The sequence below is a fragment of the Trachypithecus francoisi genome, unplaced genomic scaffold (genome assembly GCF_009764315.1).
Source record: "Trachypithecus francoisi isolate TF-2019V2 unplaced genomic scaffold, Tfra_2.0 Lachesis_group16, whole genome shotgun sequence".
Lineage (NCBI taxonomy): Eukaryota > Metazoa > Chordata > Mammalia > Primates > Cercopithecidae > Trachypithecus > Trachypithecus francoisi.
Genome location: NW_022681461.1, coordinates 94,252,654 through 94,277,931, shown reverse-complemented (window position 1 = coordinate 94,277,931; position 25,278 = coordinate 94,252,654). Strand labels below are relative to the sequence as shown.

At 40.9% G+C, this 25,278-nt stretch overlaps 1 protein-coding gene and 1 non-coding gene across 2 annotated transcripts; both read right to left on the bottom strand.

The window, feature by feature from the left end:
* Window positions 1-1,139: 1,139 nt before the first annotated feature.
* LOC117099068 (putative ankyrin repeat domain-containing protein 19) lies at window positions 1,140-24,307 on the bottom strand. The gene is given in 9 exon segments (XM_033238324.1): window positions 1,140-2,579; window positions 5,147-5,200; window positions 9,734-9,764; window positions 9,766-9,802; window positions 13,015-13,152; window positions 13,928-14,034; window positions 18,815-18,988; window positions 19,151-19,265; window positions 23,330-24,307. Coding segments are annotated over 9 exon segments (1,023 nt in total). The 5' UTR covers window positions 23,533-24,307; the 3' UTR covers window positions 1,140-2,415.
* Window positions 11,544-11,646, bottom strand: LOC117099482. The gene has a single exon (XR_004443818.1). It is a non-coding gene; the product is annotated as a U6 spliceosomal RNA (small nuclear RNA).
* Window positions 24,308-25,278: the final 971 nt, after the last annotated feature.

Here is a 25,278-nt window from a genome sequence, read left to right as displayed (position 1 = left end):
CTTTGGAGTGAGCAAACCACAAATCAAAAAGACTTTTTGGATTTCTAGACTGAGGCCAATGTCTAATGTCTAATTTCCAATCTGTGGTATTTTGGGTTATATTTTTTTTTTTTTTTTTTTTTTTTTTTTTTTGAGACGGAGTTTTGCTCTGTCGCCCAGGCTGGAGTGCAGTGGCCGGATCTCAGCTCACCGCAAGCTCCGCCTCCCGGGTTTTACGCCATTCTCCTGCCTCAGCTCCGGAGTAGCTGGGACTACAGGCGCCCGCCACCTCGCCCGGCTAGTTTTTGTATTTTTAGTAGAGATGGGGTTTCACCGTGTTAGCCAGGATGGTCTCGATCTCCTGACCTCGTGACCGCCCGTCTCGGCTCCCAAAGTGCTGGGATTGCAGGCTTGAGCCACCGCGCCCGGCCTGGGTTATATTTTCTTGTCATTTGCATATCAAACTCTTGGTCTTCTTTCATTTCAGCCATAACTACTGGGTTCCTTAATTTTTCAATTTCTGTATCATTACAACAATTCTCTTTCTTCTTCATCTCTGTGAGAAACAGGCTACGTGTCTGGTTTGTTACAATTTTTACAGTCTGATTTATTTTCACTTGAATAAAGCTTAGAAGATGACTGGCAAGTGTGTTTGAGGGGCCCCGAGTGTAAATGCAATGACAAGACCTGAGTGAGATGGGCTCGTTCTGTTCAGGCAATGCCTGGAGTACTACAGAGTTAGACACTCCAGGTGTATCTGCTTCCTCAGGGATATTATCAGGGATATGATTCATCAGATTACAGGGCACTCCCTTTAAGTTTGTCCCTCTTTAGGTTTACAATGTAAGAGCGCTTCCTCAGGACAAACAGTAATTTTGGATTTTTCAAAACTTTCAGCAATCTTCAGTTGAACTTTTTTGTAATGAATTTTTTTTTTGAGATGGACTTTCACTCTTGTTGCCCAGGCTGGAGTGCAATGGCATGATCTTGGCTCAACACAACCTCTGCCTCCCAGGTTCAAGCGATTCTCCTGCCTCAGCCTCCCAAGTAGCTGGGATTACAGGCATGCACCACCACATCTGGCTAATTTTGTATTTTTAGTAAAGACGGGGTTTTCCACGTTAGTCAGGCTGGTCTCAAATTCTCGACCTCAGGTGATTCACCCGCCTAGGCCTCCCAAAGTGCTGGCATTACAGGTGTGAGTCACCATGCCCGGTATTGTAATGAATTTTAAAGGAAGTCCTGAATATACAGATATATCGTCTTTATTACAATTTTTACTCAGTTCTGGTTCTTGAGACATTTTTTTTTTTTTTGCAGGTGCAAAAATGAAAATTAATTTGCTTCTTTTGTTTCTCAGGTGTCTTTTCTGACAGGGTGCATGTTTTAAAATTAACTTTATTCTCAATTAAGTATGAACAAAGAAAAAATAGAAAATAATTAAAATTGAACTGTGAAACTTAATCTACGTTTTACTACCCCTAAGTTACTGGATTATAACTAAGAAGTAAAAAATAATTTGCCTTGGCTTAATATAGGAGAAAAACATGAGTCAGGAAGCTTAACTCTGTTTGTTTGGAGTAAACTTAATTCATTATGAATTAAATCTGACAGAAATGGGTTCACAGATGATATGTAGTATTCTACAGGCTTTCTCTCTTGAAAGGATTTTTACCTCAGCATACCCTAAATAGTGAACCCCTACAGTGAATTAATATCTCTGAGGATTAACTAAAGAGTAGGCAAATGCTAAATTATTAGAAGCCAAAATGCATACCAATCAGAAACAGAAGAAAATTTTTAGATTCTACTTCAAATGTTCTACTGTAATATGACAGTGTTATCTAGAAAGTTATCTGCTTATATCCAGGTCTAATATATTCTAAGCTCCACTAGTGACAGTGGGTTAAAAAATTTTAATAGCATTTTCTACTTATGTTAAAACAAGAAAGTTATTGTTTGTACCCTGACACCAAAGTCCCTTTCTGGAAGGCATGATTCTCTCAACAGGCAGTTGGGCTGATTTTAGGAACCCATTCTCTCCCTGAACATAGACACCAAAGATAACCAGAAACCAAAAAACAGACGAAGTCTTTAACCTCAGCACTGGTGACCGGCAACATAAAATTGCAAAGTCTGAACCACTGGGAACCACTCCTTTAACATGAGGTGAACTCAGGGGCCATCACTGTCCAACTGTTTATAATTTCTCTTGCTTAGTAATACAACTCCATTTCTGATGTCACTTTCTTTATCATGAAGAAGGTTATAAAAATAAAACAGCAAAGTGACTTCTGGAAATTTCTGGCCTCAATTCCAAGGGTACAGATAGCTATAAGTTACTATAGACTGTAAGAATATTTTAAATTTTATAACTGGCTAAAATGTTTTAAAATTCAGTATGAAATTACGCTCTTTGGATTCTAAAAGGATAGCCTAAAAGGTCACTTCATTTGGACTATGCCATGGTATTAAAGAAAAACAAACAAACAAACCAATAGTAAACCAGAAATTTAAATTGCTATATACCTGTGGCTGTTTATTTCCACTTCTTTCAAGCCTTTCTTGCTTTTCCTCTGAAGCCACTTTTAAGTTGTGTTCTGCTGACAAATCCATATGTTCAGTTAAAATGACTTAGAATAAAGACTATAATCTTTATAAAAATGGATACAAAATAACATACTTTTATTTTATAAATTGAGAGTTTAAATGAAGCTAAATGTTTACTGGAATATCTACATTTTTAAGAAGCACTTCTAATTATCTAAAATTTTAACAAACCACTTGGGGAGACACTAGATATCAGCAGGTTCAAGACATGCAAAAGTCTCAGGGTCACCCACAAATTATTCCACCCAATGTAAATAAACAAAACTGCTGGAAACAAGACAAAAATTAAAAATACAGTGAAAACGGCCGGGTGCGGTGGCTCAAGCCTGTCATCCCAGCACTTTGGGAGGCTGAGACGGGCGGATCACGAGGTCAGGAGATCGAGACCATCCTGGCTAACACGGTGAAACCCCGTCTCTACTAAAAAATACAAAAAACTAGCCGGGCGAGGTGGCGGGCGCCGTAGTCCCAGCTACTCGGGAGGCTGAGGCAGGAGAATGGCGTAACCCGGAGGCGAGCTTGCAGTGACTGAGATCCCCGGCACCGCACTCCAGCCCGTGCGACAGAGCGAAACTCCGTCTCAAAAAAAAAAAAAAAAAAAAACACAGTGAAAACATATAGCCGGCGCGGTGGCTCAAGCCTGTAATCCCAGCACTTTGGGAGGCCGAGACGGGCGGATCACGAGGTCAGGAGATCGAGACCATCCTGGCTATGGGTGAAACCCCGTCTCTACTAAAAAATACAAAAAACTAGCCGGGCGCCAGGCGGACGCCTGTAGTCCCAGCTACTCGGGAGGCTGAGACAGGAGAATGGCGTGAACCCGGGAGGCGAGCTTGCAGTGAGCTGAGAGCCGGCCACTGCACTCCAGCCTGGGTGGCAGAGCAAGACTCCGTCTCAAAAAAAAAAAAAAAAAAGAAAACATATAAAGTAACACTTTACTATTCTCTACTTCATAATAGTATCTTTTTAACAACATGCTAAGCGAGTTGTTATTTACTAATAATTTGCAAAACTTTTGTTACTGTTACACCTTTATAATGTACACTCTGTTTTTTACATCTGAAATGTTTTCCTCTACTATTCTGATAAACATATTTTTGTGTTGTAAGACTCAGAATGTAGGCTGGGCACAGTAGCTCACACCAGTAATCCCAGCACTTTGGAAGGTCCAGGTGGGATAACTGCTTAAAGCCAGGAGTTTAAGACCAGTCTGGAGACCATAGTGAAACCCTGACTGTATAGAAAATTTGCCAGGCATGGTGGTGTGTGCCTGTAGTCCCAGCTACTCAAGAGGTTGAGGCAAGAGGATCTCTTAAACCCAGGAGTTTCCGTTTGCAGTGAGTCTCAATAATGCCATTGCAGTCCACCCTGGGTGACAGAGTAAGAACTTGTTTCCAAAAACAGAAAAAGAAAAAGGCTCAAAATGCTATGTGCAGTCCTCCTTGAATCTGGCTATCTTTCTCCACGTACACAGGCTCTCTGTCCTTGGGGCTCCCTTAGTACTTTGTCCATTTTTCTAGTGTCACTTCACCATCTGAACCGCGCATCATGTCTTTGCACGTCTATCCCTTTTGTTGCTGGACTGTAGCAATCATCTTTGTATAAAGTCTTTATTTTACTAAATGTTTATTGAGCTCCTGCTAAGTGGTAGGCACTGGGGTTTAAAGAATGAGAATAAAAGCTGTCAGGGATGGCTTTTCTAGAGATCATGCATGGGCTGAGACTTAGACAGTGAGGTTTGCCAGATTAAAAGAGGCAGACGGCAGGAAAGATAGTACATGCCAGACAGTGGCAAGACAGGGAGAGAAGCCTCCCAGAGTGTATGTATTTGTCTACATGAGAGGGATGGTGACGGGGGCATCACCAGCAGCTCAGTAATGGCAGCAAAAGGGGCAGACAGAGAAAGGGCTGCAGATGGAGATTTGGGCAGAAGCCAGTTTCTGAAAACCTTATATAAACCAACTATTACTGTTGTTTCTTAAATTTATTTAAAAAAAGCAAAACAAATTAGAAAAGCATAATTCCAAGAAAAAGACCAACATTTTACTTTATTGTATCTTATCCTATTTGACTTGATTTTTCTTAGAGATGGGGTCTCACTCTGCCACCTAGGCTACAGTGTAAGGTTGCTATCATAACTAACTACAGGATCAAACTTCTAGGCTCAAGTAATTTTCCTGCTTTAGCCTCCCAAGTAGCTGAGATCACAGGGGCAGAACACCCCACCCAGCTACAGATTTTTAAAAAATAGACACGAGGTCTGGCAATGTTGCCCAGGCTGCTGGACCTCCTAGCCTCAAGGGATGCTTCTAGCTCAGCCTCCAACACTGACAAGATTACAGGCAGGAGCCACCATCCCTGGCAACACCAATATTTTCAAATGAATAAACTGGAGCGCCATCATTTTATTTTATCATGGATGGGTGAAAACTTTGTAATAGATTCATGGACTCCATGGATTTGCGACAAGGAAACTATAGCATTAACTACGGCTGAAGCTTCCCTTGTCTTCCAGTCTCTTCACATGATTAAGAGTAGAGACACTCAAGTGTCTTACCTTTTGCACCTTCTTTCCTTTTTTTCAAATTTGCAGGCTTCACAGCTGCTGTTTCTGCCAAACATGCAAGCTTGTTAGATATTCCTTCTAGAAAACATCATCCCTCTGCCTCCTTACCTGGCAAAGTTTCACTCACTCTGCATGCTTCCCTTAAATCCTACCCATTTTTTTTAGAAGCTTGCAGTCATCACCACAAATTTAAAAGTGCATGGCATCTAATGAACATAATAAATTTCTAGTAAATAATAACTATATGCTCCCAGGTGACACCTATCCTCCACCTACCCTCTACAAAATGGGTCAGCACACTGCAGACCACAGGCCAAATCCTGCCTACCATAAGTTTTTTCTCAGTAAAGTTTTATGAGAGTACAGTCATGCCTATTCACTGACATGCTGCCTATGACTGCTTTCACACTACAATGGCAGGGTTGAGTAGCTACGACAGAGACCACATGGCCTTCAGCTGCTTAAATTGTTAGAGAGAGAGAGAGAGAGAGAGAGAGAAGAGAAAGAGAGAAAGAGAAAGAGAGACCACATGGCCTAAAATATTTCCTATATGGCCCTTTATAGAAAAAGCTCGCCAATCCCTGCTTTATACTCTGAACAGAATGCCCTAATTCTCAAATTGAATCTAATGCCTCCCCTGCTCACAATTTTCCAATGAATTTCTAGAGCAAACACTGCTGGCTCCCTACCCAAGAGCAGTTCCTTGTTGTTTCTTGCTGGAGAATCACAAATCTATTTGGATATTTATTATCTCAATACTCCTCTCCAGCTTCAAAAGGTAAGTGATTATTCAAAGCTAATCACATAACCACATTTGCTTTCCCAGTGCCTGGTTTAGGAATGAACATGTGGTGTGACCCAGCTAATAAAATTTTACAAAAAGGGCTGAGCGCCGTGGCTCATGCCTGTAACCCCAGCACTTTGGGTGGCTGAGGCAGGCGGATCACAAGGTCAAGAGACCGAGACCATCCTGGCCAACATGGTGAAACCCCGTCTCTACTAAACATAGAAAAATTACCTGGGCGTGGTCGCACGTGCCTGTTGTCCTAGCTCCTCGGGAGGCTGAGGCAGGAGAATTGCTTGACCTTGGGAGGTGGAGGCTGCAGTGAGCCAAGATCGTGCCACTGGACTCCAGACTGGCGACAGAGAGACTACATCCCCCCCCCCCCAAAAAAAAAGCTTATGAGTTTTCTCCCAATTTAAAAGACACATGTGAAGAAAAGCAGCCCTTCCAGCCTTTAGATACTGTCTTGTGAGAACATGATGTTTGGAGCTATTGCTAAGTAGCCAACCATGAAAGGAGACATGAACAAGACACTGCCAACAGCATAGCTAAAAGAGGAACAAGTGGGATCCAATAATATCACCACAACAAAAACAAGCCTGGTTCTTATGGTTTTGGTCACTGTTAGGTCTTGTAGTATTTGCAGCCAAAAGCATTCTACCTCAGAAGTTTCCCCTGGCCTACAGGATAAGATCTACTCAGTTCTATTCCATTAAAAGTCTTTTACTGGACTTGTTTCTAGACATAGGTAAAACAACAACAAAGTCTTTCCTAAGGTTGCCTTCACTGACACATACTAAACATAATAAACACATAATAAATAATAAGTATAAGTTATTTTCACTTCATTAACAAGCTCTCCATATTTTTTTTTTTGCACTAGTAAATCTGAACTGCTCATAAACTCTACAAAGTTCACTATCTTTTGTACTTGCTCCTCGTGTTTTAAAACTTTCATTCTTCGTGGGTGCTGCTTCTGTCAAACATGCAAGCTTGTTAGATACTCCTTCTGCCAAGCATCATCCCTCTGCCTCCTTACCTGGCAAAGTTCCACCCACTCTGCACGCTCACCCTAAATCCTACCCACATTTTAGAAGCTTGCATTCATTACCACAAATGTAAATGTGCCTGGAACATACTGAACATGATACATATGTAATAAATAATAACTATAAGCTCCCAGGTGACATTAGACACATAGCACTATTTAAGGTGGTAAATAAATAACAGTGGTAATAACAATCTCCTAACTGTATTTTTTAAATGTATTTTGTCACATTGGAAAAATGCTTAGTCTATAAAAGATACATGATAGTTATTTTTTAAGTGGACAAATATATGAATGAAATAAAATATTTTTCTTAAAAATTCTGTTAAAAAACACAAAAATTAAATAGTTATCTATATTCTAATATTCTATTATGAGCACCTTAAAGACAAAAACTACGTCAATTCCATCTTTGTCTTGTGCATTTGCCAAACCTAACTCACAGAAGTGATTTGATAAATATATACTAAATTAACGGTGTCTTTATACAGTTCAGATTGTACAACACATTAGGTGTTATACTTTTGTTATTGTGAACCATTTTTATAATTTTATTATAATTAAAAATTTTTTTGAGCCTAGAGTTTGGCTATTGGAATATTTATTATGATCATCTCTTACCTAATGGTTACCAGAGTTTTTTTTTTTGTTTTTTGAGATGGAATCTTGCTCTGTCACCCAGGCTGGAGTGCAGTGGCACGTTCTCGGCTCACTGCAATCTCCACTTCCAAGGTTCAAACAATTCTCCTGCCTCAGCCTCCCGAGTAGTTGGGAATATGGGTGCCCACCCCCATGCCTGGCTAATTTTTGTACTTTTAGTAGAGATAGGGTTTCACCATGTTGGCCAGGCTGGTCTCAAACTCCTGACCTCAAGTGATCTGCGTTCCTTGGCCTTCCAAGTGCAGGGATTACATGCATGAGCCACCACGCCCAGTCTGGTAACAGATTACCTTGTCCCAACAAAATTACTATTATTATAATTATCCAGCACATAAAAAAACACAGCTTGTTCTAAGAAGTGCATATATCTCATGAGGTTCCAACTTATGGTGAATAAATTAAAAGTAGACCTTGTTTGTATAAGAATATGTAACATAACTTCTGCTTCTTGGGAAGGAATTACTTTTCTGTCTTCTGTATTCAGTAGGTATCTTCAGAAATAATCTCCTATTTGTATGGGTGCACAATGGCTCGGTTTTATGGTTCTTATTGCCATTTGTTTATGGTATCAGAAAGGGATTGTTGAATTCCCAGTTCTAAAGACAGTTACTTTCTTAGTGACACAGATTCCTGTGTAATACACTTGACCCTGAACAATAAGAGTTTGAACTGCAGGGGTCCACTTATATGCATATTTTTCTTCTGCTTCTGCAACCAAGAGACAGCAAAACCAACCATTTTCTTCCTCCTTAGCCTAATTAACCTGAAGATGATGAAGATGAAGACCTTTGGGAGGATTCACTTATGTTTATGAATAGTAGGTATGTTTTTTCTTTTCTATGATTTTCTTTTTTTTTTTTTTTTTTTTTTTTTTTGAGACGGAGTCTCGCTCTGCCGCCAGGCTGGAGTGCAGTGGCCGGATCCAGCTCACTGCAAGCTCCGCCTCCGGGTTTACGCCATTCTCCTGCCTCAGCCTCCCAAGCAGCTGGACTACAGGCGCCCGCCATGTCGCCCGCTAGTTTTTTGTATTTTTAGTAGACGGGGTTTCACCTTTAGCCAGGATGGTCTCGATCTCCTGACCTCGTGATCCGCCCGTCTCGGCCTCCCAAAGTGCTGGGATTACAGGCTTGAGCCACCGCGCCCGGCCTGATTTTCTTTGTAACAGCTTCATTTCTCTAGCTTATTTTATTCTAAAAGCATAGTATATAATAATGCAACACATACCAACTATGTGGTCATCGACTGTTTATGTTATCAGTAAAGTTTCCAGTCAATGGTAGGCTATTAGTAGTTACGTTTGGAAGGAGTCAAAGTTATACTCAGATTTTCAATTGCACAGGGATCAGAGTCCCTAACTCCCAAAATATTCAAGAATCAACTGTAATTAACATTTATTTACTAAATATAAACCATTTACTATAAAAATTAAATAGAAGATCCATTTGCATAACAAGTCCAATTTGTAACAATGTAATTATAGAGGAAAATGCAACATGCTAACTTAAAAATCTAATTTCTTATTTATATCAATACAAAAATATAATGTAGAATTTCAGGGATCATAAACGAATTTTTTTCAGAGAATACTGTTTGAGATTGAGAACTAACTTCTTAACTCTGAATTCTAAACTAAAGAAATTAAATTTAAAAAATTAATTTATACATAAATATACATATTTTAAACTGCTCTTTTATGATTAAAAATACGTAATCTTACTTTTTTGGGGTTTTTTGGGAGATAGAGTCTCGCTCTTTCATCCAGGCTAGAGTGCAGTGGTGCCATCTCAGCTCACTGCAACCTCCATTTCCTGGGTTCAAGTGATTCTCCTGCCTCAGCCTCCCAAGTAGCTGGGATTACAGGCACCCACCACCATGCCCAGCTAATTTTCATATTTTTAGTAGAGATGGGGTTTCACCATGTTAGCCAGGCTGGTCTCAAAAGCCTGACCTCAGGTGATCCACCCGCCTTGGCCTCCCAAAGTGCTGGGATTACATGTTTGAGCCACCACGCCTGGCCTGTAATTTTGCTTTTTAAAATCAGTAAGACCACCAAGAGAAATGAGAAATTTACTATCAGAAGTCTTACCTTGATTGTCATTTCGAAGATGATTTTTAAGTTATCTTATTTTTATGTTCCAAAATTTGTTGTTGAATGCTATGCATAATAAATGTAATAAATAAAATTAGTATTTTAATAGCGATATGAAAAATATTTACCAAACATATTAAATTCTTTTTTTTTTTTTTTTTTTTTGAGATGGAGTCTTGCTCTGTCACCCAGGCTGGAGTGCAGTGGCCGGATCTCAGCTCACTGCAAGCTCCGCCTCCCAGGTTTACGCCATTCTCCTGCCTCAGCCTCCCGAGTAGCTGGGACTACAGGCGCCTGCCACCACGCCCGGCTAGTTTTTTGTATTTTTTTTTTTTAGTAGAGACGGGGTTTCACCGTGTTAGCCAGGATGGTCTCGATCTCCTGACCTCGTGATCCGCCCATCTCGGCCTCCCAAAGTACTGGGATTACAGGCTTGAGCCACCGCGCCCGGCCCAAACATATTAAATTCTTAAAGCATTTCAGACAATGTCAGAGCTAATATCAGAACTCTAATGTCCAATACACTTGAAAATTTTAAGCTCTATAAACTTATTAAGCTTCTAATTAAAGAAAACACAGGAAGTACTCATAAACTGAGAAAAACATAGCTCAGTAAGTTAATTCTAGTTAACTTAACAGCCTGGAAACTGTCCTGCACTCAGAGTAAGTCCTCGCTCTGTAACCAATAGGTATTTGTTTTTTCAGACCATTGCTTCTCTTAGCCCGTGGCTTCTTCAAAAAACAAAGTTTACTACTGACTTTTTTTTTTTTTTTTTTTTTTTTTGAGGTGGAGTCTCGCTCTGTTGCCCGGACTGGAGTGCAGTGGCCGGATCTCAGCTCACTGCAAGCTCCGCTCCCGGTACCCATTCTCCTGCTCAGCCTCATAGCTAACACAGGCGCCCGCCATCTCGTAGTTTTTTTTGTATTTTTAGTAGAGACGGGGTTCACCGTTGTTAGCCAGGATGGTCTCGATCTCCTGACCTCGCGATCCGCCCTCTCGGCCTCCCAAGTGCTGGGATTACAGGCTTGAACCGCGCCCGCCTACTACTTGACTTTACTAGGTTGTTAGCAGGATGTAATGGGATAAAATGTTTAAATAAATGTTCAGAGAAATAGTAAAGCAATGGAAAAATTTATTCTTGAGCTGCATTGCTGGAACAATTTTGGAATCTCAAATAAAACCTGATGAGCGTTTTTTTATAGGTTCTAATATTTGAATGTCACAGTTTTCAGAGAATATTATTAAGTGCTAATTTTGGTTATTAGTTCTATTCATTGTGGCTTATAGTTCAGAGCATTTTAGCTAGTTCATAACTTGTAACTAAATTTATATATAAATATATTATTGTCTCATTAAAACATATAACCTAATTGTCCCCTATTACTGAGCTCATCAATCACACCAAGGGCAGAAAACTAATAGATGTCAAAACCTGGCTGGGACAACTACCATTCCTTCTCTACCTCCTCAAACTCAGAGCCAGCAGGTCTCTGTCAGAGGCTGCATCTTCTGGGTCCTCTCCGACTCACATACAAGACAAAGCCCTGCTTGTATTGTTTTTCAGTTCCATGAAACAGATGCAAGTTGATGTTTCCTCATTTCCAAGTCATGTACTAACAACATATTTGCATGTAACATCCCATATGCCACTCAGCTCTGTTCTCATTTCACAGATCACCTTACATGAATATTTCTATAATGATCATAATAACAATTTCCATATTGGGTGACTCTTGTTTTGGTTTGACTCACATTATTTCCTTGAAGCTAGTTAACAAATAGTCAAATGACCTTCTAGGGACTATGCAACATGTGGAATGCTTTCTGAATTTGTGTGCCATCCTTAGGCAGCAGGCACGCTTATCTGTTCTGTATTGATCCAATTTTAGAATATGTGCTGTTGAAACAAGTATAAAGCCCTGTTTTATACATGGATACTCAAAAGTCATGGATGAGGCTTAGCTCTGTTAAATCCAAATTATCTACTTTAGATACAGAGAATTCTGTTGAATGACTTCCTGTGAGGTAGAATTTTAAAATATTTTAAAAACTTGAGGTAGAGATGCAAACAGCCTGACAGATTTTCATTATTATGGAAACACATTACTTGAGGGGCCAACTCCAAGTTGATGCCCATTACTCTATTGAAGGATAATGTGGAACATTCTGCTATCTAACAAAAGCTGCTACACAGGACAGAAAAAAGGCTCAAGGTACAGATGTGACAACAAAAGGCAAACGGACCTCTGCTCTCTTCCTGCAACATTATTTGAATATCCCTGACTGTTGAGTACAATCCAACTAATATTTGCTAGAGAACAGATGGAAACTGGTCTCAAAGGATAACATACCATGGAGGTATAGGCTAGGCCTAGCTAAGAGGTGGGCTACAAATAAGGTTTGTAGTATTAGGGAGAAGGTCAATTTACTCACTATGTGTGTGGGTAAAGCTAGGAGGCCTCTCTGCCAGAGCAGGGTGCTGGGAACAATGGCTGAGCCTATATACGTGAACTAAAAAACACTGTAGCTGTGGATACTGTGTATGAGTCATCATGAAGAGTGAGGGATCTGAATCAGTAAGGGCATCCTGGTGCCAAAAGTCAATCATTACCAGATTGCAGGACAAGTTACAATGGCAGCAATACAGGAAGTGAATCAATGGAAACAACAGAATGACTAGAATGGCCTTTTCCCCCCTTCTTCTGACTTGTAAAGCAAGATTGTCTCCCTTGGACTTAGGGAACCCCTTAGCTTTCTGAGAAATCCAAAGGAGGAAGGCATAAGAGATAGCCCCAGGGAATAATACAAGATTTTTTGCTACACTGGACATTTCAAGACCCAACAACTAATTTGGAAAGTCAGGCCAGGCATGGTGGCCTTTGCGAGGCCGAGGCAGGAGAATCACTTGAGCTCAGGAACATGGGCAACATAGTGAGACTTTGTTTTAAAAAAAAAAAAAAAGAAAGAAGAAAGAAAAAAAGAAAGTAAAAGATGTGACATTATTTATGTCTCACATACAAGGGTAACACTTGGAATGAAATGAACAACACTGAGACCCCTAGGGATAAAGGTCTTCAAAGGTCCTGAAAGAATCTTGCACTCATTGCTACTTCTAACTAGTCTAGCTTTCTGTTTGATTTCTGGTTAAAAAGTGGACTAACTTGTTGCCATTCCAAACTACCTCAACCAAACTATGAACTCTCATCTAATGTATAAGATGCAATATTTGTAATTATTTTAAACCTTAATTTAGTATTAACCTAATATAAGCATATACCTTCTCAAATCACAACAAACAGCATAATCCTCAGCAGTTTGGCCAAACATGTCTTGAGAAAAGATATTTACATTTTGTTGAAGGAGGAGGCTGACGATACTTGACGAGTTATGCTGCACAGCAAGCATGAGGGCTGTTCTAAAACAACAAAGAAATAACAGCACTCAAGAACTTTAATAAAGATATTTAATTAGCAAATTGGATACACTTTACCGATTTCATACCTTGCCTGTCAGGATAGACATAATAACCATTTACATGTACTAGCTTATGTGTATAAGTATCTTGGGTGCTCACGTGTTCATCTTGGTAAATTACCACCAAGGCTAGAAGGCAGGGACAACAAGGAAGCCTCTTGTCCCGTTGGGATATGACATAATACAAGCTCCTAATTTATAATCTTTCGGTGACCAAGAAACTGTGCTGAGGTCGCTTATCTGAAGTAGGCAAAGATTTAGATGAAGATTTCCCCATTGCTTTCCTAGTCTGATATATTGTAATTCAAAGTCGGCTAGGGATCAAACAAGTAAGAGCTATCTGCAGGCTGAAAACAACAGCAACAACAACAATAATAATAGTAATAGTAGTAGTTGTAAACTGAAAGTTAAAGTCTATGCTTTATAAAATTTAGAAAATACAAAACCCCTTTAGTTATTATGATTACAGGACCAAAAACATCAGATTACAAATAACAGTCTATAAGAGAAGATGAAGCCTACTATATACTGCTTTTGATGTTGCTCAGTCCAAATAACTGCTTTTCTACCTAACTCATTATTTGTATTATTTTTTACTATATGCCAATAATTATAAGTGAATCTTATTAACATTTCTTACTTGAGTTACCACTCTAGAACACTCAGGTTTTTAGGAAATAAACAAAAACAACAAAAAAAACCAAAAACTATTGCACCTTCTGAAATTGTCAACGGCATGTATATTTGCCTGGTTCTTCAATAAAAATTCCACCATTTGCTATCTCGTAGAATCTATAGCCAACAAAAGTGGAGTGTTTCCCTCCTGTAAGAAAGCAAAAACAATTTATAATTCACAAAATTACATATTTCTCAACTGAACTAAAAATCTTCTATAAGATGCTATGAACTTAAACTTGCAATAAAGAAAGAAAGTAAATGCAAAGCAGTCCCTTCCTTTTCACTCCTCGGTGCTTTCCCACACACTGCCTTGCAAACACCCCTCCTCTGCCTCCCCACATTAACTTCGGTCATCTCCAAAACTGACTTTATTTACCAGTCCCAAAAATCCTTGCTTCTATCTCAGCATTTAGCACAGTGTATCGTAATTATTTCATTGTTTCCCACTGAAACCAAGAGCTTCTTGAGGGCAAAGGCTGTATCTTTTTTCTCTATAACTCTAAAACCTAAGACATAGTAGCAAATGCTTTAAGTTTTTAAAATAAACTAATGATTTAAATTATCTCTAGAGTAGTGTTTCTTAAACTATATTTCAAAGAATATTTGTTTTACCAGAAGAACGGTACCCCAACAAAAAGGTTCCATGATCACCTGCATTTGAGAAGTATTACAAAACTGTATTATATGGCCAAAAATCTAGAAATCCCTTGAACTTTGCCTAATCTCAATTTGACAATACTTTTTGTGGCAAACATTAACACTTTAGGAACTAGAGTTTCAGGGATACAGTTGTCAGAGCTTCACAATACAAGTGTAGGTTTCCTCTGGGTGGTACAAACTTGCTTGATTCACTTGTATCAATGGTGTCAGGATGTCAATGTCAGGCACTCCTGATGCAAAGGGGCCACTAAGGAAATGAGCTCTGAATTAAGAGAGACTGGCTTCAAATGCACTTATTTTCCTTACTATTAAATAGTGCGTGGGATTTTTCCTAATACAAGAGGATAGATTTTCATCTTAACTTAGAAAGTTCAGTATGTTCTGCGTAATCCAGACCAGTTAAAAATTTTTGAAAATAAATATTTTTTTTTTTTTTTTTTTTTTTTTTTTTTTTTTTGAGACAGTCCGCTCTGCCGAGGCTGAAGTGCAGTGGCCGGTCTCAGCTCACTGCAGCTCCGGGATACGCCATTCTCATCACCTCCGGAGTAGCGGGATACAGGCGCCGCCACTCGCCCGCTAGTTTTTTGTATTTTTTTAGTAAGACGGGGTTTCACCGTGTTAGCCAGGATGGTCCGATCTCCTGACCTCGTGATCCACTCTCGGCCTCCCAAAGTGCTGGATTACAGGCTTGACCAAAAATAAATATTAAAAAGCAAAGCTCAGCAAGAAATTTTATTCTCAATTATAATGATAATCCTGGGATACTAATGCAACTTTACTTTTAAAATCCATTTGTATTGGTTTCCATTTAAATTGCTATTTAACATTATTTTTTTACTTTAGGCAAAGTATAAATCAGAAATAAAAATACAATGGCTTATCAAGAAAAGTTCTAATACTGATGTATAGGGCTTATTTCTAGCATAACAAAAGCCAGTAAGTAACGCTTTTTTCTTTGTTTTGAGACGGAGTCTCACCCTGTCGCCCAGGCTGGAGTGCAGTGGCATGATCTCCCCTCAATGCAAGCTCCGCCTCCCGGGTTCACGCCATTCTCCTGCCTCAGCCTCCCAAGTAGCTGGGACTACAGTTGCCAGCTAATTTTTTGTATTTTTAGTAGAGACAGGGTTTCACCATGTTAGCCAGGATGGTCTGGATCTCCTGACCTCGTGATCTGCCTGCCTCGGCCTCCCAAAGTGCTGTGATTACAGGTGTGAGCCACCGTGCCCAGCCCTCACTTGCATTTTTAAGGGACACTGCTGAGAAGATATAATGTCTGCAATATTCATAATCTATCCACTTCTCAGATAGGCATAACCTAAAAAGGCTTCTAGGCATTCTTATGATCAGATCACTATTTGTGGTATAGATATAAAAAAAGAGTTAAACTTCTGAATTCTAAAATCAAACTCTATGATTGAGGGATTTATAAAACTATAGACTATATATTATGAACTAATATATGCTGTCCTGAAAAACTTGATATCTTTATGAAAATATACTATAAAAAAGGAGTTGTAAACTCAAATACTTGTAAGGATGAAGGAGGTTACCTAAGTAAGTGAAGTATTCAGGTGGGCACAGTAGGAAACTGGAGAATACGTGCCTCCTACACAGGGCAACGTCTGCACAGCAGACCAAGCACCGACGCGGTTCAGGGGACACCAGATTTGATTCTTAAGCCTGAGGTCCAGATTTCTGCATGAGTTTACTAAATTTTACATGTTGACTCAATTTAAAGAGGCAAAGAACAAATCTATGTACCACATGTAGACTATAGCCCTTGTGTTTTTATATTTGCTATGAATGTGTTACTAAATGATTGTGTATAAACCAAGTATTTGCATGTGGAACTTTTTCTTTCTCTAGTATCATATGTTTAACAAAAAAAACTCAGGCCCTGAAATATACATAATAAAAATTGCTGTTAAGACTCATAATACCCACCTCAAGAATTTTCCCAACATTTATTCATTTGCAATCTATGTGTATATCATTTTCCCAGACTGTTAACCAAATAGATAATTAGTTCATAGGACTGTGGAAACTAAATTATTAAAAGAATTCCTATTGTATTCTCACTGACTTCAAGGATTTCAGTGTTTAAAACTGACATCCTGATTACGCCAAAGCTCTATAAACTTAACAGACACACTGAGATAGTCCCTAATACAACTTCAACGAAAAAAAAAAAAAAGTTCAGGATTTGCTACTAATCTAATTGAAAAAAACCTCACTTGTAATGAACATTTGTTGACACATAATCACTAGAATGGTGACAGAGGAACATGAAATTGTGAAAGGGTCAGCCTCTACTTATGGAAAGATTACCCACAAGCAAATTGCTGAAGACTCTCTGAATGGCAGTGAATGATTCATGGTGGGGAGGAAAAGGTGTTATTCTGTAAGCTGAGAGCTGTTGCCAATGATATTTCCTTTCACTTCCCAGTCACAAACATAGAGAAAGACAGATAAGTCAGGCTAATGTTATTGGAAAGGAGAACTTTGAAGAAAGTAGCACCTATCAAATGCCAACTCTTTTAGAGATTTCTTATGTCTTTGAGATACGGGAATTTATATACTGCATTTATCTATTCTGTGCTTCTTAATCACGAGTGTATTCGGATGCTGAGGTATTTGTTTTTGCTCTTGTTGTTGTAAGAGACAAGATTTTTGGATTGGCGCCATGTTCCAGGAGAATAATTGCACAAGCCTCTTTCTGGCAATGTACAGCCTATTCGTGTAAGATAAAAAATTAGACTACAAATTCTAAGGGGCGGGCGGATCACGAGGTCAGGAGATCCAGACCATCCTGGCTAACACGGTGAAACCCTGTCTCTACTAAAAATACAAAAAATTAGCCAGGTGTGGTGGCGGGCACCTGTAGTCCCAGCTACTTGGGAGGCTGAGGCAGGAGAATGGCGTGAACCTGGGAGGCAGAGTTTGCATTGAGGGAAGATCACGCCACTGTACTCCAGCCTGGGCAACACGGTGAGACTCCGTCTCAAAACAAACAACAAAAATTACTATGTTTCTCAGGCTGGACTCAAACTCCTGGGCTGAAGCAATCCTCCCACCTCAGCCTCCTGAGTAGCTGGGACTACAGGTACATGCCATTGTGTATGACTTCAAGAAAATATTATTAACCATACATGTTCAGAACTTATTAGATCTATTACATCAAAAACCTCAGGGGAAAGCCTACACTTGTAGATTTTTAACAAAATTTCCCCAGGTCACTGTAATGCACAATTCTAGCTGAGAATTACTGCAGCAGACAATCACTTCCGTTTCATCTCTCACCCACACGGCCAGTATCCTTTATCAGTTGGGATGTGGCCAGAAAGAGAAGAGTATGAGATAGAGTTTTTTATTAAAACTCCAGTTAATTTTCCTGGGTGTGGGTATAACAGGGACAAGTAAACTCAAAATCCCAGTTGATTTTGCTATTTATAAGTTCCTTATCTCCCACCTTCCCACCAAGATATTCTAGATTTAAGAGTTTAGACTCTTATCTAAGTGACTGTTTTTGCCAGGATAGGTAATAAGTCAGTTACTAGTTTGTTCCACCCTTTGCTGAAGTGTTTCTCACCTCATCGCCATCTATTCACTGCCAATCTGGTTTCCTCAGAGTCCTCTAAAAATTAATCTTTAGGCAAGTTTCAATCACTCTGTTTACCAAACCAAAAATGATTACCCCAAAGCTGAAGAGCACTTTGCCTCAATACATAAACTGGAAAAACAACAAACTAAAAAACAAAACCTCTTCTTGGCATTTTCCCTCATTACCTAATTTCCAAGTGACCTGCATGTTTTTGATTGCTCCCCTTTTCCCTTCCCATTTTTCCCTCTTAAACCTTACCAATGAAAGATACATCCTTTTTTTTAGAAAATTGTCAGCAGCAAGATTTCCATTTATTGTAAGTTGCTTTAGTTTTGAGTTTTAAGATAAAACCTGTTTCCAGGGTAATTTTTTTCCTGTGATTTTTTAAATACTAATTAGAAAAAAAAATACACCTGGGGTAGGAAACAAATATTTGAAAAGAAGTTTTACCTTAACAAATTCACAAATATTTCCCGTAAGTGCACTAAAAAAGCTGTGCCCTCTAATGCTTCTTTAAAAGTATCAATATTTAAAATAAAATTTTAGACAACTATTTCAAAATATTTTTATTCAGAAACACTTGAGTTCCAAATATGCAAAACTGACTCTTACCTATGTCAATGTTAAAACAAACATTTTGAAAAGAAAGTTGATTGATCTATACCTCATTTAGTGCTTCAATATTTGCCCGGTGGGAAAGCAGTTTTTCTGCCAGTGAAGTTCCCTTGTTATACATAGCATAATGGAGAGCAGTGTTGCCATAGATATCCTTAATGTTTGGATTGGCGCCATGTTCCAGGAGAATAATTGCACAAGCCTCTTCCTGGCAATGTACAGCCTATTCGTGTTAGATAAAAAATTAGACTATAAATTCTAAGAATTCAAAATACGTATTCCACAGGTTTCACCAACTAGTTATATTTAAATGAGACAAATTCATTTTAACTCTATGTATTTAAATCAAATCCATTTCATGCTGAAAGAGTTGGCTACTATATACCTTTATTAACGGTGTCCTGTTAAGTCTGTCACAGATGTCAATCTGGCAACTTCTGCTCAGCAAGAGAGTAACCACTTCCACACGGCCATGGGCACAGGCCAAATGTAGAACAGTCCTAGGAGAGTGAGAGGAGATTTCAGGAAATTGTAGTGCAGTATCTCAAAACCTACAATGGTTCATGTAATTGTAAACACTGAATGGCAGTTATTCCTCTGCCTTCAAAACAAATAATTTTCTTTTGAAGAAAGTACAGTATTTATTAGCTCTTACTGCTCCCTACCTTAATGAAACAGCAGCCTACTTGCATAGAATGAGCTTGGTGCTTGGATTCAGTTCAACTAGGGCTTGAGTTCTACTTTGTACTCGGTCACATACCAGCTATTGCTTAACCTTTCTGTGCCTCAATTTCCACATTAATAAAATAAAGATGACAATAGTAGCTAGCTCACAAGATACCATTATGATGCTTAAATGAAAATCTATGTAAAGCATTTAGAACCATTTCCAGAACAAGCAACAACTCAATAACTGTTAGATTTTTGTTTGTTGAGGCAGGGTCTTGCCCTGTTGTCCAGGCTGGAGTGCAATGGTGTATTGCAGCCTCACTGCAGCCTGAAACTCGTAGGCTCAAGCAATCCTCCTGCCCTAGCCTCCTGAGTAGCTGGGACCACAGGAGCACACCAGCATAATCAGAAAATTTTTAAATATGTTGTGTAGAGTAGGAATGTCACTTTGTTGCCCAGTCTGGTCTCAAACTCCTGGCATCATGGGAACTTCCCACCTCAGGCTTCCAAAGTTCTGGAATGACAGGTGTGAGCCATGCACCCAGCCAGATGTTATAATTATTACTATTACTACTACTTAACAAAAACATTTTAATTAAGTAAAATGATACAATTATTGCTATTTTGCAGGATGATTTAAAGGTTAGGTCACATTTTAGCATATCTGATATTGGAACGGCATTTATAATTCATAATTTTTTATAATTGGTAGCATTTAAAAAATCATCTCATTAATATAGAAAATAGTAGGGTATTACACAATCCATGAGGCCTTACATTAAGTAGAATACGGTATACACAGCAGGTCTAGGGCAGTTCTAGGCATCTAACTGACACCTAAACACATTTTAATTCCTAAAAGTACCACGGGGAACGATCACTGAAGTAACAACATATTTTTTAAACAAATTACTTCTTACTTTGATTTTTAAAAACATGAAGCTAAAGAAAACTAATGATTGAGATGAACAGGTATGGCTCATTTCAGTCAACCCTGGATTTACAGAATATATGCAAATCAGACTTTCCAATTATTAATATTAGAATTTAAGACTGATAAATTTTCAAAAGGGCAGTTAAAGGTTATCTCTTACTGTTTTCTACCTTCAGAAATGCTTTTGCTTGAAAGGTGGGAGGAAAAGCTTCAGTGAGATTAAGTCCTACTATTCCCATTTTAAATCTCTCATCTTGCTCAGGTACAACAGGTAAACATAAAGGCTTTAAGTATGGAAGGGTCCTGAGAGATAGTGCAAAATGTCTGCTACATAACAGGTTTTCAGGTTATGTTTGATGAACAAATGGATTGATAGAATACAGTTGGGGAGCCCAGTATTTTTAAATACAACTTCTATAAACCAATATTTTTGTGATAGTAATAATATTTGCTGTTTGTTATTTTTATAAGACTACAACTATAATGAAATGATTAATCTATCATTGTTTGCATATGCATATATGTAATGAATCTATACATAAGAAAAACATATATACATAAAAAATATATACACAATAAAATCTGCAAGCACAGATAAAAAGATTCCCTTATTTCTGAAGAAGCTAAAAGTTCAAACAAGATAACTCTCAATAATATAAAATAGTGAGAAATTATTTTTATCTGTACAAGATTCATATTTCTCTCTTCCCAAATATTATTCCATTAATAAATAATAAATTTAATAAATAAATAAAATTAATAATAAATTTAATAATAAATAAATATAAAATTTTACTAGAAGTTTCATAAATGCTCACTTCAGAAATCAAAGGTAAGAAAAAGGAACAAAAGACTTTAAAATACAAATGCTCAGAAGTTACAAATTTTATCCTATTTTGTACATAATTTTGGCTAACACAAGACTATAGTATGTTTGTGTGTATGTGCAAGCAAACTGATTTTTTTTACCCTCACCGGCTATAGCAAAATACATCTTCACACATCAACATACCTCTCGACCTACTGCCACCTTCAATGGCCACATATCCATTCTATGGGTTCTTAACATAAATGCTGAGAAAAACAAAGTGCATGTATCTCTATTTTCTAAAGGTATTTTAATACAATGGAATTGATGGGTAAAGGGCATATACATTTTTAAAATGTGGTAATTATCTCCAAATTATCCACTTGAAAAGTCATCAGCAACTTAAACTTCAAGCAGCAGTATAAGTACCACTGCTCTTTATTCTCACAAACATGTGGATAGAAAACAGTCTCATTCCTCTTTCAACTTAAATTCTCTTATGAGAAACACTAAGGATTTTTTCCTATGTATATAAGTAACTTGTGGATCTGCAAAAAAGTACTTTGCTCACTTTTAGAGTTCTTTTCTTGTGGATTTGATTGGAAAGAACTCCCTGTAAAATAAAGATGTGCTTTTTATCTGTATATATATAACTGATATATATATATAACATATTAGTAATATATACAATTTGTTATATATAATCAGTAAATATAATGTTATATATATAATCATAAAATATATTATAAAGAATAAATTCGGCCGGGCGCGGTGGCTCAAGCCTGTAATCCCAGCACTTTGGGAGGCCGAGACGGGCGGATCACGAGGTCAGGAGATCGAGACCATCCTGGCGAACACGGTGAAACCCGTCTCTACTAAAAAAATACAAAATTAGCCAGGCGAGATGGCGGGCGCCTGTAGTCCCAGCTACTCGGGAGGCTGAGGTGAGAGAATGGCGTAAACCCGGGAGGCGGAGCTTGCAGTGAGCTGAGATCCGGCCACTGCACTCCAGCCTGGGCGACAGAGCGAGACTCCGTCTCAAAAAAAAAAAAAAGAATAAATTCTCTGTAGGATGAAGATACACTTTTCAGTTGAATATATATTTTTATATATCAGTAAAAATATATATAGTAAATTTTTTCAAGTGTGTTATCTTTTGTTAATTTTTTTCTGATACACAAGGGATTTTAATTTTTAGTTTGCTAAATCAACTTTCAGAATGCCTGTTCGCGAGGTCATTCTTAGGAAGGCCTTTGTTAACGTGAAATGTACCTGTATAAATAAGTCTCTGTGTTTTGTTCTGGTACTTTTCTCATTTTGCATATGTAAAAATTTCAGTCTAAATTCCATCAGGAACTCATTTTTGTGACATGAAGTTTCATTAGTTTTCTTCACACAGCAGGCATTTATTAATAACTCATCCTTTCCTACTCATCTGAAATGTTACCATTATCAATCCCTATGCATGTATCTTGCATATATTTCAGTGTTTTTGGATTTCCTATTCTGTTCCATTTGTGTTTTCAGCTGTTAGTAAATAATCAATTGTGGGAATTAATAGCACATTTTGATATCTAGAGGAGCAAGTCTTTTCACTCCATTATAAACATTTTTAAAAGTCATCACAATAGTAAGACAGACAGCAAGTGTCATGCACAAATCATAAAACCTTGATATTTTCATTCGGTTTATGCAAAACTGATAAACATAGAAAGAGCTCACATTTTGAGAAAACTGAGTCTTCCCATTCAAGGAACCCATGTCCCACTTGCAAGTGTCCCTCTAAGAAGCCGCAGTAAAGAACCTATCTACCTAGGTGGATTCAGATGTGAAACCGACACAGGGTTTTATCTGAGAACTCTTCGCCTACTGAAAATGGCTGCTGGTATTTTTGACAGGGGAACGAGTTCTCATTAGGCACCTCCCTATCATGCATATGACTCCATGTTTTACACGTGTATATGCTTAACTTCGTGAGTTAAATCACTCAAATTCTCCACCAAGCGCTGCAGGACGGGAATTGCCAGTGATGGAAAGCAGCTGAGGCTCCACTTGTCTCCGCGGCTCCGAGGGTCCCGGCGCCCTCCAAGGTCTGGGCTGCAGGGAAGCCGGGTCTGGGGTCCCCCTCCCACCGCAGGCTGAGCCCCACCTACCTGTCCTTTCTGTCGCGGGCGTCCACGTAGCAAAACCGCCTCAGGCAGCGCTCCATCTCCGCCGCGTCGCCCTTGATGGCCGCCCTGTGGATCTTCCGCAGTTCCCAGTCCCGGATGTGGTACCCCGGACCCGCGTACTCTTTGTCCCTGGAGCTCAGGAGCGCCTGGCCCAGGCGTCTCCCGAAGTTGAAGAGCTTCCTCATGGTGGCAACTTCTCAGACGCCCACCACCCGCTCCTGAGCCGCCGCGGCCCCTCGTGGCCTTTCCACCCCCACCCAGTCTCAAATCCGCGATCCCCCCACCAACCTGCGATCCACCCCCAAACCCGCCATGTAGCTCAGAATCCGCGATCCAGCCCTGTCCACCACAGCCTTCAGCAGCGACACTCGCAGCCTCCGACCTCTCAGACCGAGTGAGCCCCGCCAAGCCGTTGGGCGAGTGCCTGCAGCTCCGCGCTCAGACCGCGTAGACCGCGTGAGCCCCGCGAAGCCGTTAGGCGCGCGCCTGCAGTTCAGCGCTCAGACCTCTCAGACGGAGGGAGCCCCGCGAAGCCCTTAGGCGCCTGCCTGCATCTCAGCGCCCCGACCTCTCAGACCGAGTGAGCCCCGCGAAGCGGTTAGGCGCGTGCCTGCAGCTCAGCGATCCGATCTCTCAGACCGCGTGAGCCCCGCGAAGCCGTTAGGCGCGTCTGCAGCTCAGCCCTCCGACCTCTCAGACCCAGCGAGCCCCGCGAAGCCGTTAGGCGCATGCCTGCAGCTCAGCGCTCTGACCTCTCAGACCCAGCGAGCCCCGCGAAGCCGTTAGGCGCGCGTCTGCAGCTCAGCGCTCTGACCTCTCAGACCGAGGGAGCCCCGCGAAGCCGTTAGGCGGCGGCCGCAGCTCAGCCCTCCGACCTCTCAGACCGCGTGAGCCCCGCGGAGCCATTAGGCGCGCGCCTGCAGCTCAGCGCCCGCGGAGACTCGGGAAGCCGCTCCCAAGCCCGCGTGGCCGGAAGGGGGCGGCTGCAGCTCGAGCGCAGGCGCCTCTGGCTTGCGGGTTCTCCTAGGCTCTCGCGGGACGTCCGGGAATCGCAGGCCCGAAGCCCGTCCGGCCTGAGGGTCCGCGTGGCCGTGATTCCTGCCCGGCTCCTTCTCCGAAGAGAGATCCGGGCCGCTGACAGGAGCCCTCCGCAGCCACCAGGGATGGGGTTGGGATCCGGTTCCCGCCCTGGTGCAGCCGCCGCCGGCAAACTGCCTGACTTGGCAGCAGACAAGGCGACTTCTAGCCCCGGTTCTGCGAGGCTGGGAGCGCCAACCAGCTTGAGAGCTGCCAGTCAGCTGTTGTCAGCAGGTAGAGGGCACCTGCAGCTTGGGCGCCCAGGTGGTGGAGGATGGCCTGGGCGGCCTCTGGATCGCGAGTGCACCTGGCCTGAGAGCCCACCAGGCCCTGCCCCCGCCCGGCTCCTGCTGTGCTGGAGCTCGGGACCTCTAGCCGGGGGCCCTCTGCAGCCACCGGGGATGGGGCTGAGGGCCGATTCCTGCCCCTGTGCTGCCGCTGCAGGGCAGACCGCCTGGCTTGGCCGCAGCCACTGGGACGTCTGGCCCCGGTTCTGAGATATGGGGAGTGCGGGCGGGCTCGGGGATTGCCTGGAGGCTGCTGCCTGCACACAGAAGCCGGCTGTAGCTTGGGTGCCCAGGCGGGCTGGAGGTGCATGACCTGGTCTGCCTCGGGATCGCCAGCGCGCCCAGCCTGAGGCCCCCCGGCCATGCCTCCCGCCCCACTCCTCCACCAGAGGGAGATCGGGGTCGCTGGCATGGGCACTTGGCAGTCACCCCGAATGGGGTTCAGCGGGGGTTCTCAGTTCTCGCCCCTGTGCAGCAGCCGCCGAGTAGAATGCCTGGCTTGTCCGCAGCCACTGGGACACCTCTCGGGCCGGGCGGGCCGGAGGGTGAAATCGCTGGGAGGCGGGT